Source organism: Haliaeetus leucocephalus, unplaced genomic scaffold (genome assembly GCF_000737465.1).
Source record: "Haliaeetus leucocephalus isolate CR32 unplaced genomic scaffold, Haliaeetus_leucocephalus-4.0 Scaffold92, whole genome shotgun sequence".
NCBI classification, from domain to species: domain Eukaryota; kingdom Metazoa; phylum Chordata; class Aves; order Accipitriformes; family Accipitridae; genus Haliaeetus; species Haliaeetus leucocephalus.
In genome coordinates this window covers 11660979-11678139 of record NW_010972528.1, presented here as the reverse complement: position 1 = coordinate 11678139, position 17161 = coordinate 11660979, and the positions used below count along the sequence as shown (strand labels likewise).

General features: G+C 38.6%; 3 protein-coding genes across 3 annotated transcripts in view; 2 read left to right on the top strand and 1 right to left on the bottom strand.

Moving 5' to 3' along the window:
* Positions 1-10030, top strand: part of RHPN2 (rhophilin, Rho GTPase binding protein 2) — a 29785-nt gene extending 19755 nt beyond the window's left edge. The window contains exons 7-15 of the mRNA XM_010585112.1: positions 918-1084; positions 3269-3456; positions 4678-4834; positions 5301-5420; positions 5525-5719; positions 6484-6560; positions 7305-7451; positions 8329-8484; positions 9779-10030. Of these exons, the coding sequence (XP_010583414.1) occupies positions 918-1084; positions 3269-3456; positions 4678-4834; positions 5301-5420; positions 5525-5719; positions 6484-6560; positions 7305-7451; positions 8329-8484; positions 9779-10030 (1459 nt within the window). The remainder of the gene's footprint in view (positions 1-917; positions 1085-3268; positions 3457-4677; positions 4835-5300; positions 5421-5524; positions 5720-6483; positions 6561-7304; positions 7452-8328; positions 8485-9778) is intronic.
* Positions 10031-12626: 2596 nt separating this feature from the next.
* On the bottom strand, positions 12627-14931 carry LOC104842722 (chromosome unknown open reading frame, human C19orf40). The gene is made up of 4 exons (XM_010585236.1): positions 14757-14931; positions 13963-14102; positions 13510-13662; positions 12627-12869 (listed from the first exon to the last, which is right to left on the bottom strand). The coding sequence occupies exons 1-4, from the start codon at positions 14866-14868 to the stop codon at positions 12627-12629; spliced, it is 648 nt and encodes a 215-aa protein (XP_010583538.1). The 5' UTR covers positions 14869-14931.
* Positions 14932-15877: 946 nt separating this feature from the next.
* CEP89 (centrosomal protein 89kDa) overlaps positions 15878-17161 on the top strand; it is a 42766-nt gene continuing 41482 nt past the window's right edge. The window contains exon 1 of the mRNA XM_010585111.1: positions 15878-16020. Within this exon, the coding sequence (XP_010583413.1) occupies positions 15982-16020 (39 nt within the window). The 5' untranslated portion in view covers positions 15878-15981. The remainder of the gene's footprint in view (positions 16021-17161) is intronic.

Sequence of the window (17161 nt, the reverse complement as noted above, 5' to 3'; positions counted from 1 at the left end):
CCCCCCCCCCCGACCACTGTTAATCATTAACTGTCTTCTGTTTAATTTGGAGCACATCAGCGGGTTTATCCTTCCAGCCCACTGCTCCCTGCAGTGTGTGTTGTCAATTATTTTTTTTTTTTAGTGTTAAGAGTAAACCTGAATACAATATACCCTTTTCGTGCTTAAAGTGAAGCAGTTGGCTAGATTATGATTTGGGCTACAGGTTAGCACAAGGGAAGAAGAGAGAAAATAATCTTCATTTTGGACAACTGCAGATGTTTCCTGGACTCTGAACCTTGGTGCATGAAGCAGATGGGGAACAGGTCAGACCTTAATTCCCCTCCTTCAATTTGTTAAGAGCAGCACTTGGGCCAGAAGAGAGGAGGATTGACTTGATATATTATAGTGGAGTGTTTACTACATCTATGAGCAAAGTTTGACTCTGAATTCAGAATTTTTATTTTTATGATGGAAAAAAGATGACTACCATGCAGCCAAGAGGAACTGTTAAATTTCTAGTCATAACTGCAAGAAGAAAGTTTACAATACAAGCTGTAGAGGATCTGGCCATGCCAGTAGTTGATCTCTGGCAACATCTAAGTACGAGAACATAGCAGCGCACATGGATACTTTCCCAGTATACTCTCAGCCTCTGTGATGTTTTACAGATGCTTTTGAGTTAGATATAATATGCTTAAGGAGGCACTGCTTTAAAACCTGCTGAAAACTAAGCCTCAAATAAAGCCACTCTCTGGCTTGCAGCACTTAAGATTGTCGTCACAGTACACAATGGTATTTCTATTCACCTTCATTTCCACTGTAGCAGAACAATTATTAAGAATTCCACTGTTCTTTTGGAAAAACAGAATGAAAATATCTGTTGTTTCAATGGACTCTGCTAATCTTAACTCTTTTTCTAATATTTGTTTCCCAAGGTATGATTCTTTCACAGGTGTCCCAGTGTGTCAACAAAATCTGTTGCTTGAAAAAGCTAGTATTTTATTCAACACTGGAGCCCTCTACACCCAGATTGGAACAAGATGCAATCGTCAGACCCAGGCTGGACTTGAAAATGCTGTTGATGCTTTTCAGAAAGCTGCAGGTACAAATTTAAAAATATTGGGACGGTCTTCATGCAAATGTTCCTAATCTCATCCTGACATCCTGCAAAGAGCTGAGATGAAGCTTTAAATCTGGAACTGTAGTCTGAACATGCAGATAAAGACATTGAATACTGTGGTTAACGATTAATGAACTGCAGTTCAAAGGTCTGAGTAATAGCCCTAGTGTTAACTGCTTCATTGTTAATTCCTTGTTTCACCAACATAGCTGCTTTTACCTCAGTGATATTACATTTGTGTAAAATCTGTACAAGAAACAGTGCAAAGGGTTGATACAGGGCTTAAAACCTACTTGGTCTCTTCAAAATTAATCTTACTGTGTTCTCTGGCGAAATTTGCAATTCATTGGAAGTTGACTACGTATTTTCCTATTTTCAATAGATTCTGAAGGCAAACAGGTTGAAAATAATCAATCTCTGTCCCAAGTGAAGAAAAATACAAATTCTAATGAAGGGAATCATATCCCTTGAACTAACATCTTACAGAAGCTTTTGGTTTGGGTTTTTTTCAAGTAGATTTTCTAATTTCTTGTAAATGTCATCTGTGCTACATGTAATGCTTAAAGACATGACCTATGTAATTAATATGTACCCTAAGATTTATTTCTGCGCTAACAATCTGTGGCTATTGGTTTCCACTGTATGGGTAGCTTTATCAGCTACAAACTGTGGATTGTGGAGTTGGATTGTCATAAACCCCCTCTTTTGAATACACAGCTTTCAAAAAAAATTGATAGTATTTCTTCATGCATTTATTAAAGAAATTGTTTTTCAACCTTTGTATTTAATCTAAAAGAAACTTCAATACTGGAGAAATTCCTCCATTTTGCTGCTGCTCCTTCCATTGTCCAAATAAAAAAATCACTGCTTTTCACTTCAGTGTATTTGCAGAACAGAATTAATTCACAAACTGAAATGCATCATTTGCTACCACAGTACCTTTGCAGGGCCCCAGAGCAATGCGCTCAGGAGGCATTTCATTGTACCTGTGCATGGCTCTGTAACGCTGTTGATTATGTTGGTAGTGACATGATATAGAGCCTGTATTAACCGTTTCTCTGTGCTGAATGGAAAATGTTGCACAGTTTATCTCCAACAAAGCTCTCAGTCTGTATATGCTTACCACATAAGCAGAAGTATGTTGAGAATTAAAAAAATTTCACCCCCATTCTGTACTTTCAGTTCCTTTTGGTAGGGTACTCCATCAGTACTTGGTATGTGCCTGGCAAGTTTGGGGTTGTTTTTTTTGGTGCAGAAAGGCAGAGATGGCTATAATTCTAACTTGTGTAAGGGCATATCAATAAGGTAAAAGATACAAGTGTCATACAGGCAACAAAAAATCTCAGAAACTGGTAGTAGGGAAATACAGTGCAACACGGCTAGAACTGAATGTAGTGGCAAGAAGTACGATTACAGAAGCTGGGACACTTAAAAAGCAGAGGTCTTATCATTACACTTTTGTAGTATTATCAGCAATTAGCAGGCTAGTAGAACTCACTAAACCAGTTGGATGACGTGCATGCTGAAGGTTACGCTTCCATCTGTGAAACTGTTACTTAATATTTGCACTACAGTTAGTGTTTGTTTTTAATTTGATAAATGATAGAAACGATTAATATGTTGGTGGAACCACATGTCTAGAGCAGAATCTAATTTTACCCTATTAAATATACTGTTCTAGTTTACTTACAGGCATGGAACTGAGCTTTCATTGGGACACATAATGCACTTAGCTGCATCTGAAAAGGAGACTCATAATTAAGTTTATGTTTGTGTTTTTTCCTTCCATCCAAGGGTTCTACTACCTCCTTATAGTTGCATAGATTTCTTTTTCTTGTCCTATGTATAAGCCCTATCCTACCACTCCCATATACAAGTCACATTCAGTTCAGCATGGCTTTATGGTCAACCATAAAAACTGTTCTAAGCAAATGTGAAGGTATTGCCCTTAAAACTTGAAGCTTCTGTTGCTCTTATGAATTGTAATTTTGAGAACTGTGCCTGGAGATGTTTGATGGTAATGCAAAGCAAAACCTGTAGGTCAGTTTAATTTCATGTGTACTAAGAATCCCTTCAGATTGCTGCAGTGCAATACTGGTACGTGCTAGAGTTAAGTTCACTTGTTTCTCTCTTTGTAATGCTGACAAAACCATTTTGTAATTTCAGGAGTCCTAAGCTACTTAAAGGAGACCTTTACTCACACACCAAGTTATGATATGAGCCCAGCTATGCTGAATGTACTAGTAAAAATGATGCTTGCACAAGCTCAAGAGTGTGTTTTTGAGCAGATTGGTCTTCCTGGAATACGCAATGAGTTCTTCACACTAGTGAAAATGACACAGGAAGTTGCCAAGGTAAACTATGAGACTTAAAACTTAGTCTTTAAAATAACTGTTTCCAGTGCTGTGTTACTAGCTACAGCCTCTAGTAATATTAACAGAATTTATTAAACCTAAACGTTAACAACCATTACTGAAAACCAAAAGTACCAAAGGACAGCTCACAAGCTACAGTAAGAATCACAACCTTTCAGAAGATTAAAACTGTGAATAGCTGCAAGGTTTTTACAATCTATTTATCATATTGCTCTTTCAAACAGTACAGATCTTGTCCACAGAACAACATACAAAAGGATAGGGTTGTTTGTGTAGTTCTCTGTTAAGTATTGAACACAATCTGTCTGTTGGACAGCTGGAGATTATGCAAACCTAAAAACCTTAAGTCCAAAAGAATAACTAAATTGTAACTGGAGGAAGGACCCTGATAAGCAGAGTCAGATTGCTAGCTGCACAGCTGTCTTGGGACTTGCCTGAAAAATGGGGAGGCAGGCTGTGACCCAGAAGGTAGTGTTCATACTTCATTGAGGTTGTTAACATAAAAAATTGGGTATGTCAGCAAGATACAAATATGCTTTCTGAGCTGTTTCAGAATAGGAGATACATAATTGGGTCCATGCTAGATAAATGGGCAAAGCCTTTCCTACCAACCCTGTAAAGCCACCCTGACTTACCTGTAGGATTGATCAGCTGCAGGGGAAAGATTTTTGGATTCTGTCAGGTGGAGTTGTTTGATCCATTAAAGCAGCATTCACTGCTTGAAAAGCTATTCTACTTCCTCTGCATAAAGGATAGTAGCCCTGTTTTAACTAAACCACACAAACTTAAGGCTAGATATGACTCCAGTTTCAGAAGTGAAGCACAAACCTAGCATATAAGTAATATGCTTCACTCTTTTTCTCAGCTGAATTAACACAATGAGATGCGTTTGTAAATTAAAACCCATTTATTAAATGGTCTTTTTATTGAACTCTGAAGCTACATAGATTGATTGACTTAGCCTATCTGTTCTTGTACAAAATTTATTTTTACTTTTAAGGGGAAAAAAAATCAGGGATGGAATTTCAAATTTTCTCAAAACTTATTTCCAACCCTTTCTAACCATCTTTTTTTTTTTTTTCCCCCCCTTTTTGATATGGTGCACATGAAATTATCTTAAGGCTGAATATAATATCCCTTACTTGAGCTCCTAGTAACTAATGTTAAATTCTCATACTTCAATTCTGTGCTTTATTTTAGGTGGGAGAGGTTTACATGCTGGTTAACACTGCAATGAATCAGGAACCAGTGAAAGAGAATATCCCCTATTCCTGGTCTAAACTGGCACAAATAAAGTCAGACCATTACAAAGCTCTGGCGCATTACTTCATTGCCACCATTCTGTGTGACCATGAATGTAAGAATCGTACACTTTCTATACAGTCATATAAATAATAAACACATAAACAGTTATAATTTGGTCTATGAATAAGAACTAGGAGCCAGGAACTTTGGGGTTTCAATATATGTTAATTTATAGCCATTCCCCATTCAGTTACAAGGCCATGCTTTTTTGTCCTTTACAGAAGAATGTGAAAGTTCAATAAACTAATTTTGCAGAAACAAAAGAAATACTATATCTGTAATATGCTACTAAATGGTTCAATTCTTGTCAGTATGTTCTGGCATATAAGTATTACTTACGTACTGCAGATGATAAAACTGACGGAAGTCCTAAAAACTTGAAATTCCCATTAATATATATGTGTTAAAATGTTTGACTGCATTTGGAGATAAGGTAGTAATAATACACAACAATATACCTAAAGGAACAGGGCACCAAGAGATGTGTAATGGTTAATGTTCTATATAAATAATTATAGTGCAGTCTGGCGATGATGAAGATCAGCAGGAGAAAGCCTTGTCCCAGTTGTACGACTACATGCCTGAAGGACTGATGGTTCTCACCGTTTTAAAGGACAAAGTTCAGAGAAAACAATTAGGTAATTGCCAGTTTCACCCAGCTACTAGATACAGTTTGAAAATTACTTTGTATTTATTGTCTGTGGAGGACAGCCAACAGTTTCTGATTTTTTTTTTTTTTCAGGGAAAGCACATTTACGCAAAGCCATTGTTTACCATGAAGAAGCTCTAAGAGTCTGTGGTCTGTGCAAAAAGCTTCGAAACATCGATGTTCTTCAGGAGGTTCTGACAGCCGCACATAAGCGCTCACTTCTCAAATATGCTCAGCAAGAGACGGAAGATGACTTTCTCAGTCTAATCCAGGCTCCAGATATCCTTTGTAAGTATATACAGCTAGAAATAAAGGGTATCTAACCATACATATGTATGCTTTCATGGAGATATGCCTTTATATATATGTATAGATATATAATATGCATCCATACATAATATGAATAATGTACCAGTTATATGCCATACATTTGAGTTCAGATTCCTTACACGTTTCCTCAATCACAGATAAATTATTTTTGTTACAGCTGCTTTACAGTGTTTCTGTCTCTGGCCGCATCATTTTCTAGGATAGATAACAATGGTTATTATTTAGAATTCAGCTTTTTTGGTGACTATCTTGTGAGCTAGAAAAAATGGGGAAACTTCAAAAGCTAAAATCATACAGGGGAAAACTAATAATTGTTTCTTGTAGCACAGCTCTTACATTGGTCTAAGTTGTTAACTCAGTTTGACTGCTATTGGTTCTTCATACCTTAGTCCAGCTCATACAACTTTTTCCTCTTTGGAAGCAGTGGGAAAGAATGAGCGCTGGCTTTAAATATTTTTCAAAGAAAAATTAAAGAGTAGAATAGCATAGTTTGGTTTTGATGGATTGTTTTAAGTTCTCCATAGTGACACTATGAGCTCTGAAGATACTTTTAAGGCAATTCAGATATTTGTCTTGCACATTTCCACAAAAATGAGTTTTTCTACAGCTTGGTAAGAATTTAGGAGAAGTTTCTATCTAGCTTGGAATGCAAGAAAAATAAATGTGTATGTCTTTTAACTAATACTTGAGAGAAAATTCATTTGTTTTTCTTTCTGTTTTAGCTAAAACAGAGCACAAAATAGAAACAATCGCTCCTCACTTTTCCAAGGTGAAAGTTAAAGACTTCTTTCACAGGCTGGTACGTAACATGCAAATGCTGACAAACCTCTGTCGTTCTGCTAGCAGGTATAAATTCGCTCAACATGAGGGAAGGGACACAAGTATTTTATGGAGAGATCACTCCTAGCTTCAGAGGTATAAGTCAAACTTGAGACTAGCAAAGAATAAAAGTGCTATTTGTACATAGCTTTGCACAGCGTTCATTCTTGATAACCTTCATAAAAGTCCAGTGAAGTTTAAATGGATAATTGCATACAACTTAACGGCGGGGAGAAACATGTAGTATTGGGAGATAAGCATGCAGAATGTGTAATGTTGCATGCTACAAAGCCAGTCTTTCAGGTGGCTCTCTGTATATTGGTGGGAAAAGGGAATTTGGAGTTGTGGTTAGGATCAGAATATGCAATGTCCCATGAATCAGTTTCTCTCCTCCAAAACAGAGTAACATAGGTCCTTGGAGCCTGCTGCAGCCAAAAGATTCTGCACACCTTAACAGAGATCTCAGAACAACTTGGCAGTTGCTCTCATCCTACTCTGTTTGAAGCATCACCTGAACAGCCATGAAGTAGGGCTGAGCACTTCAGGGGACATCTTAAATTTCTGGGATAAATCTCACTTGTTCCATTTCAATGGAAGTAGCTGGAAGTTAACCTGAGTAAAACCTACATAAGATGAGCTTAAAGCATTATAACGTAAAAAATTAGACATGCTTCCTTAAAAATGACAGTAAAGCATAATGTGCCTGCTGATATGTTACCTCCAGGGCCCACTGACAGTGTTCTCAGCCAAGCAGAGATGGACGGCTCCACGTACCATTCGCATTCACCATGAAGCAGGGGAGCTAGGATTCAGTCTTAAAGGAGGTTCGCCAGTACAGATTTATTGTCTTGATCCAGTTTGTTCTGCAGCAGTAAGTACATTAATGCAATATTAACAATTTATCTCCAGGCTTTAGAAGTACAATCTTTTAAATGTAACTTTAGCTTGTTCTTACTAGTGTATGGAGTATTTATTGAGTTCTACTATACATCAGTATAGTCAATTCATATAATCTGAACACATTTTCAGTGCTAAATACACCTTAGATGTTAGAGTATCCGTATCCCTGATATCACATTAAACAAGAGTTGATTTCTTCCTCTGTTCACACTTAATAGATTAAAAAGTCCCAAATAATAAAAGCAAATGTTATTTGTCATCTAATTCAGGAAGTTAGGAGGGATAAAGGCTTTAGAAAGTAGCAAAAACAAGGGTGAGGATCAGGAAGGGAAGGCAAGGTAGCATGTGCCCAAGGAAAAAAAGGGGAGAGAACATATAATTGGCTTCTAATATATTGTTCTTTTGGGGGAAGAAACAAAGGGATAAAGCAGCATGCAGTGATGAGCATACTTTAGCTAGAGGAAAGGCAGAAGCAATCACAGAAGTACAAATAAAAATATTGAAGAAATGGAAGTCCCCCATGAGATATTTTCTCCGGTTTTTACAATAGGGTGGCAAAAACAAAGTTTCACTTACTTAAAGAGAAAAGCAAAAAGGACATAAAAAGAGCTAACATTTGAGTATGCCAGAATCACATTTGTCAATGGTAACTCAAATAGGTAATTTGTGTACTTGAAAAAGTTGCATGTTTCTATGTTGCATATACACTTTTGTTCCACATGCCTGACTAGACAATTTTTAGCATCTAAGAGGGAAATGACTTTAGGGCAGATACTGTATGATGACAAAACCATTTTATGCATCTTTATAATTCCACATGATAACCTGTGCAAAATTTTTTTTGACAGTCCATGGGCCTAAAAGAAGGTGACTACATTGTTTCAGTTGGTGGTGTGGATTGCAAGTGGCATGGAGTGAATGAGGTGCTGGAAAAATTCAAAAGTGTGGGAGACCAGCCCATTGAGATTGAGGTTATCAGTTGCCAGGATACAGCAGCGTCTATGGTATGTAACGAGGCAAATATGCTTTGCAGATTGGATATGTGAGTTTTTTTCAGTTTCCTGGCTTCAGTCCCTGATTAATGTTTACTTTCATGTAGTCAGATATCCCACTCCACCAGTGAATATATAAAGCATTCGGGCATGTGTTCAGTTCTGAACAGTCTGTTTAAATCATAATGACTGACTTAGCAAGCTAAAGTACAGTCTGTGTACACAAGAATGGTTGGGTGGTGGGGTTTTTTGTAGTGGAGCTGCTTAGATTAATTGCATTATGAATTCCAGGACATATTTTATTTTCCCCTAACTTGTCCCAGACGGTGAAAATATCACCCTGTTCAGCATTGGAAAGCCACAATGAAACAATAATGGAACGAAACAGAACATCTAAGACTACATGCTTATTTTCTATGCGCTGTTAACATAAATGATCCATGACTTTTGTATTAGATCATGGATTAATGCAAGTATTTTTTATTTTGGTAGACTTTAACGGTCTAGTCAGTTACTAAGCTGCTGTAGAAGCTTTTGACGAAGGAAAAATGATCACAAGATTAAAAAAATGTTAAGCTTTAAATAAGTTTAAGTTATTTGTAGTGTGAGAGAACCTGCAGTTCAGCTAAATCCACTGCTTCATGCTTCTAACATTCCCTGGCAAGCTTAGGCACTGAAGTATCGTTGCCTTAGAAGTGATCAAGGTGCTTTCATTGCTGTTAGCTTTTCTTGTTTTGCTTAAGAAGTTGATTTTCCTTATTGAAAGTAAGAAATTACACACCTGCCACTCCAAACTGCTACTGGAAACAAAAGGCTAGAATATAATCAAATTGCTTCAGGGCACAGCTAAGGTAAGACAGAGAAGGCTGTGCCTTCCAGGTATCCCAAAAGAATGTCCTACAGTAGCTCTTGTCATAGTTGCAATCAACATGAAACCTGTCCAAAGACAGCAAAAAGACTCCCCTTCAGAGATTTGTGCAAGAACTACATACTTTAACTTTCTAGAAAGGTTAGTGTATACATCATATATTTACGCTAGAAGGCAGTAAGTGCTAAGTATAACGCAACCCATGGAAAAGATTTACAGGTCCCTTTATGCTTTGCATAGTATACCCTTGAGTCTACATGGGCAAAATACCAGAATCACAGCACTCTGAAGGGCCTTGTGTTCAGTTAGTATGTTATTGGCACAGAAAGCTTGCTGTCGTCTGCCTTGGAAAACTATTTACACAGTAACCTTTTGTTATCATCAAAATTTTGACCCATTTTGGCTGACTGATTCTTATAAAGCTTCTTTTTCCTACAGCATAGTAAGAGTGCAACTTATTCTGTGGGAATGCAGAAGACATACTCCTTAATCTGTTTAGCCATGGAGGAGGACAAGATTGATCAGACCAAGAAAGTCCCACTGAAACTGCCTTTTCTAAGTTGGGGGACTAAAAATAGACAGAAAGCTGCAAGCACCCTCTGCCTTCCTTCAGCTGTGGCTGGAAGTTCTCAGATTAAGAAGAAGCTTTCTCCCTTCACACTTCTGAATACAGAAAGTTCACTGTACTGAATCTTTCAGAAGGATTTGTTAACACGACGTTTTTCTTTCAAATGTATATAAATATTGATCAATTTTGTCTTCATGTATGTGTGGTGTATAAATTCAGACAAATGCCATTGACTTAATTTACTGTGTATTGAGCCACTATAAAGGTCAGAGGCTGGCGAAAACTGTAAAGTTTAAGTATTTAAAGGTTAGAATGAAGTGATTTGGGAGGTATGCAATAACAAGATGTAGATGATAAAATTGCTTACATGAGGACTGGATTCCTTTGGAATTCCAAAATACAGTATCATGACTAATTTTTTATAACTATGATAGATGGGAGTTATTTATTACAAACTTGATGCTGCATGCAAAACAATAGGGGACACATTAAAGGATGATTTTGCTGTAAAAGTTTAGAGTCAATAATAGATCATTTAACACTACTTTAAAGAATTATCTTAAACCACAGTTGAGAGAGAGTAACGTTATTCAGAGAAACTAGCCTTTTGCCAAGGGGCAGTGTCATACGATTGTGTGTTTTATGCATAGACATTCTCTTTCTGAGAGTCCTAGGTGTATTCTACTGAATAGTTAATTCTGGAAGAGAATTAGGAGGCTTAGCAGTCAAAAGATCTTTTGAACTACAAAAGGCTTTTACTCTGCCCTTTTTCTGATCTAGGTTACATTTTAAATGCCAGCAGATTCAATTGTTAAAAACAGCCTTTATTCCAAACATGAAATTATTTAACCTACTTACCATAAGACTTGTATCTCATTAGTCTTGATAAAATTGATAGCTGTGGAACAAATCTCAAAACTGACACATACCAGTATATTGATCAAGAGTACATAAACTGTGGTGATGCTCTAAAATGAGAAGTGCTTGTAAGTCTAAGTGGCAGAATATTTATTTACTATCACACCAAGTAAAAAAATCCCAAATAGATATAAAATCCTCCTCCTCCTGTGGGAACAATTCATGAGCAAGTATTGGCTATATATATTAAGGAGGGAGCCAAAAAAAACCCCAAGCATGTGAGCATTTCTTTGAGATTCTTCTATTTTCTGAAACTGAAATTAATTGAAAACTGCTAACACTGTAGTGTTAGTTTAACATTGCCATCTACAGAGTAGATATATGCTGTTTGATACTCAAAACTTTAAAGGGAAAGTTTGTGTCTGGGTGTAAACTTTAAAGTGGTCATTTATTTTTAGTTTCTCTATGTAATAGGTGTAAATATGTTGATGACACTTATTTAAGAATAAAAATCAGATGCTGCCATTTAGCAGTGGCTTTTTGATTCTGCTACAGCTTGGATGACACGGCATAATTTACAGGTTTTCACTATGTACCTCTTGCATGTTTCTGTAATGTTGCTTACAAAGGTCTAAGAAACCGACTTTCTTAAAAGTTTATGTTGTGTAATACAGGAACTTATAAATTATAGTCTAAAACTTGCTTCCTTACAAAAAGCGTTAACATATTTTTAGAGTTTCCCTATGAAGGTTACATAAAAAGTTGTGAATTATTGTGACTCACCTATCCTTAGTAGTTATGTGTATTTGTAGTAGCACTTCTTTTACACACACAAGCACCTCATTACATAAGTGCCAAGGTTCTGTTATTCACTTCTCTTTAGTTTCAAAAGGGAGTTGAAAATCCTGCTCGACTGCCTTCCTGCTATGATCCAAAACACAAGCAGTATCAAAGCAGCTTTTCACACATCTCCTTTACTGGTATGTAAGGCAAAAGGCAATTTTACCCTCACTAAATACAGTAAGAATCTAATTTAAAATAAAATGCAAGATGTCAGGAAAACCAATCCTCCTCTTTACAAATAACTTTTGAAAAGGTTAATACTGGAAGAACAAGATGAATTATGAATTTTGATCAAAGCTTCCCCATATTATTTTCTTTGTAGCATATATTATAGTATAATTCATATTATAATTAATACATTATAATTGATAATATGTCAAAATATATTGTAATTGATTATTGTTATCCCAGCCTATATTCAGAAGTGCAACATGAATTAACCAAGATTTTGGATATTAGACACAAGGGAGTAAATTTGATAGCACCCTGTGAACTGAAAAAGGAACAAGAGAAATAAGTGTAAAGTCAAAGATGTATTCTAGTAGGGCTTTCCAAAGGAACTCCAAAAAGTTATAAATCAAAGATATTACTCTAAAGCAATGTATGCTAACTTTTTTAAAAGCACTGTAACTCATGTTTCCAGTTACTGATAAAATAACACCACCCAGATATTAATGAAGTGTTTATTTCTGGAAGACAAAAGTAAGCAAGCAAAGTGCTTTTCCGTTATTTTTTTTTCTGAGAGTGCTGAAAAAGACAGCTTTCAGTGTTTTGTACAAGATAAGATAGATGCAAAACACTTTACAGCCCTCTTTCCAAGGCAGTTTTCACAGCCCAATAAGCAGAACAGCTGTAAGGAAGCAGCAGCAGCGTAATATCTAGGCAATTAATCAACACACTCCACTTGTTACTAGGATTATAGAAATTATCATAATATGTGATTATTAAAAACAATTTTATAATTCACAAGAAACAAACAAACAAAAAGTCTTTGTTTTTCAAAACATGTGTGTCATGTCAGGAACATAAAAAAGTGTGTATTTGTTGTGCTACCGTTTGTCCAACTACTAGCTCAAGCTCTTTGACAGACGTGTTACAAAGCCGGTGGATGCTTCCAAACTGTTGCAGTAAAAGCAGAGCTTTTGTTTTCCCAACTCCTGGAATTTGTTGTACTGTCCGAAACACTGATGACTCTGCCAGCTGTGAACACTGTTTACGAAGAAAGGGGTTACTGTTGTGATCCTTACTTTGTTCACGGACCTGAAGCAAAACAAAACCATAAGTAACACTGAGTGCCCTCTGCTGGAGCTCTTCTTTTGGTTTTTAAAATAGTTTTATCTCAAAATTGAGTTCAGTGCAATCACTAGGAAGTTTTAAAAACAAGCTCCCTCCTTAATGTGTGCCCTTATTAAGGGTTTTGATGCAGATCCACAAAGTCTCACTAGGAAACCAACAGTTTCTTAATACCAACCATGAATTAAAACAATTGTTTTGTCATCTTTTTGATGCAATCAGAGAAAGGATAAATGAAAAGAGAACATAAGAACACAGTTTCCCCATCCTGAGACAAAGCAAAATCTCAAGTTGGTTTTGACAGAGAACTTAAGTGAGGATTGCCTAATGCTATCCAGTGGTACCTCAGTGCAAGATCACATTAAAAAAGTCCAGTATCCTATTCTTCAACTTTGTTCTCATATGAGCCCTCTTTCCACTGAACTATACTACTATATTACTGTTGCAGGATATTTATTCCTTACATTCAGACAAACAACAAAATATGTTGCGTTCCTTTAAGATCCCAGGTATTCTTTCTGAAATGAATGATGATTATGGGAAAACAGGTGATTCCCCTCATGTCCCATATTTTAATAAATGTTCGTCTACTAACATAGAAACTTACTAGCTGAGTAATAAGTTGAGAAGCTTCTCCTTGATTTGCCACAGGGAGCAACGCCATTCCAAGTTCTAGCACAACAAGCTTTTGTACTGCTAAGAAGTACTGATCACTTATTTGGGTTTTCTCCACAATGACAATTCCCCCAAGACTGCTGACCTGTATTGAAAGGAAAAAAAGAAGAAAAGAACTTGGTAATGACAAGGTGATGCAATGCAACAGAGAAAATTTCTGTCAAGTGTGAGCTGCTTGAAAGCAAGTGTGAGGAAGAATAGAAGTTGCAGCAACAGTACTGAGATTTAATACAGCATTATTACACAGCTGCATCATTTTTCAGTTTTTGGGTAGAAATTATCACAAAGTTTAGCTCCACTAGAATTTAAAAATAACACAAGAAGAATGTTTTTGGAAGCACAGAATAAACAAATACCTTTCCTTTTCTCTTTATGTAGTACTTACATTTCTAAACCGAACCAATCTTCGTTTGAATTCATCCCCTGCGACCAAATCTGCTTCAGAAATATATAAAATGCAAGTTCTGTTTGAAAGATGAAAATCCACAAGTCCCAAGTCATCTTCAAAGACGAGTCTAATTTTCCCTTAAGATGAAATTGTTAAAAGAAAAAATACAGTAGTTAAAAATATACTAATAATTACTTCACAGCACAACCTTCCTAATGTGTTAATAATTCTAGTGACTTGACAACAAACTTCATGTTCTTTAAAAGCCTTTCTGCTCTTTAAGCAAAACTGGTACAAGCAATCCAAAGTACTGTGCGATGCTTTTAGTAATGCCAATTAATAGCACTTCCGCATTACAGATCTGAAAGTGCTATAGCTTCTCAATAAACTCTGGACTTGAACAAAAACATCACATGCTATTCTGAAAGGCTCATCTTAATTTAGTTTGCTGTGCCAACAGATGATAGCACAGTCCTAGTGTCTGTGTAAATTGAAGGGACTTCAGTGGAGATGCATATTCAGAATAGCCCCACTGCTGTGGTTCCCAAGCAGCAGATACTTCTGCTTCTTCTCTACTGTGCTTAACAACTATGTTAATGTGACAGAACTGATCACGTAGATACACGATAGACAAGCAGGAATTTTCAGCCTGCTAACATAGGCTGCACCACAAATATGGGACCAGTCAGGCAAACGGTAACGCATATGCCAGCCAATCTTAACAATACTGGGTGATACAGGGGAATGCTTTGCCTGAATTGTTTTTCCTCTTCCAATTTGTTTGTGCTTACCCTGTAGCCTTTGGGCTATCTCTGACCCTCTCCACTTCTCATTTCCAATCACATGTCCATAAGGGACAACTATAGATCTTGCTGTCACAGGAAAATTTGCTTTCGTTGTCATGAGACCTCCTTTAAATCTTTACTTCAGTAGCAGCTACACTCTAGAAAGAAACGTGGAAGAGATATTAACACATTTTATAATCCTGTTCCAAACTTAATTTTATTATTAAAATTTATAAGATGTAATACTCTGGAAGAGACACTATCTTAACTATCCCTGAAGCTACCTTACAGTTATGGTTAACATATCAAAATCAGTAGGCAACTCTGTTAACTTAAATACAGGCTGTTGGCTTGCAAATTCCACTCCCAACTTTGCCAGTCGATCTGAAACACCTGAATTAAGACACACAGATGGTAAAAAAACCACACCACCTTTTCTATGCCTTGCTGGGAGAAAGTCTGCTTCAATTACAAAGCTGTCTCCAGAGGCATCTCCAGCCCTCAGCTCGCAGAAGTTTCCAGACATATTAGAAGATAGCTGCTGCGAGAGATTATTTTCATGTTTGTCAGCTTTATGCGGTGTTCTGACTGTAGGGGAAAACGGGAGTCTTTGAGGCTAAGGCACGATTTGAGGAGAAGAGCCAAAGACGAACCCGTACCGCCGCAAACACCACCGCCCTGAGCCACCTCCTGCAGGCCGGCCCAGAGCGAGCCCTCACCAGGGGCCCGCTCTGAGAGGAGCAGGGGATGGCCCCAAGGGCGGCCGCCGGCCCACCGCTGACCTGCCCAGAAGAGGCCGAGCTCCGTCCGGGGCGCCCCGACCTTTCGGGGGTCGCAGCCGCTCCTCCGAAGGCCGCAGGGGACGGAGCGGAGACCAGCCGGGAAGGAAACCCCGCCGGGCTCCCGGGAGAGGCTTCTCCTCACGACTACCAGAAGAACAGCCCGCCTCGGAGCGCGCGCCTGGCTGACAGCGGCGGCCGCAAATAGGAAGCGAGAGCTCTGCCGCCCCGTGAGCGAATGAGGAGGCCGGATGGGGCGGGCCTCGCCACTGGTAGGTTGCTAAGGCCGGAGGAGAGGCGAGTAAGGCGCGCGCTGATTGGGGGAGTGCGAACCCGCAGCGAATCCGCCGCGCCGTTGTTACCAGCGGGTCGTGAGGGAGGAAGCGTCCCTAAGCGGCGAGAAAGCAAGTCAGGAGGCGGCGGCGGAGGAGATCGTCCCCTACCCGGTCCCGATGGCGTTTAGCTTCAGGAGAGGCCGTAAGGGCCCCTTCGTGAGTATCGCTCCGTCCAGGGCGGGTCGCCGTCCCCGTGAAGCAGGGTCTGCGGGGGAGGCGGGCGGCCGTGCCCGGGCGCGACGAGCGGAGGCCCCCAGGGAAGGCGGCCGCGCCCTGCGGCTGCCGCCGGTGATCGCTGTGAGCAGTTCGACTGGAGTGAAAAACGGGGAGAAAAATAAACCTTAAGCAAAGAAAAGAAGGTGTCCGGAGGCTGGGCTCTGGTGCTCTCCTTTTCCTCAGTCCTGACGCCCTCCCCCTCCAGGGAGGCCTCTGGGTTCTGGCGGGGGCCGGAGCCCCCGGAGTGGAAGTGCAGCTCGCTCGCTTCCCACGATCTGTTGTTGTCTTACTTTTACTGTGGGATGACAGCATCCTTTTACCTCAGCTGTATTCCCCGGTGATCATAGTAAGAGCTCTACAGCCAACAGCCTTTAGTAAACAAAATGGTGTGTGCCAGACAGACTTCCAAAATTAGGGAGAAGTGCATTTGCAAGATAAGACCAAGTAAAAAGACAGTCTTTGTAATGCACCATTTAGTTATTTGTCACAGCTTCCTGTAAAGACAGAAATCAGTTCACCTGTTCGTTATCCTGTTGGAGAAGACAATTAAAGAATAATTGCAAAAAAAAAAAAAAATTCTGTAGCAGAAATAGCAGAAACTTAGCCTGGTTTACTCCATAGAAAAGTAACATATGTCTGAAGGTGATGGACTTTATTATGACATACTATTTTCTGATGCCTAGAGAACAACACTGGAACAGGTTGCTCAGGGAGTGGAGTGTGGAGTGTCTACATTCGGAGGTACTCAAAATCCAACTAGACAGTTTCCCAAGCAGTCCTCTCTAGTTGACCCTTCTTTGAGCAGGGACTTGGACTAGGCAATCTCCAGAGCTCCCTTCCAACCTCAACCATTATGTGATTCCATTCAAAGTACTCTTTGTAGGGAACGCTGGTCCCAGTTTTACTGAGCTGTTATTTAGTGTTATCCTTTTGAAAAAATTGTTGGGTTTGCTGATAAAAATGCATTAGGATTTTTTTTTTTTAATTCAGGTTGAACCTTTGACTGCAAGACTTATTTAATGATAGTTTTTTCTTCCATCTCGTACTGCTATGACTGAGGATTACTTCTGACAGACAGATT

What these genes read in the sequence shown, in the direction of transcription:
- LOC104842722 (XM_010585236.1), bottom strand. Translation starts at nt 14,868, where the DNA reads ATGACAACGAAAGCAAATTTTCCTGTGACAGCAAGATCTATAGTTGTC. An exon ending in GATAGCCCAAAGGCTACAGG is followed by an intron (nt 14,103 to 14,756) that starts GTAAGCACAAAC and finishes TTTCATCTTAAG; the next exon opens with GGAAAATTAGACTCGTCTTT. An exon ending in CTCAACTTATTACTCAGCTA is followed by an intron (nt 12,870 to 13,509) that starts GTAAGTTTCTAT and finishes GTTTTGCTTCAG; the next exon opens with GTCCGTGAACAAAGTAAGGA.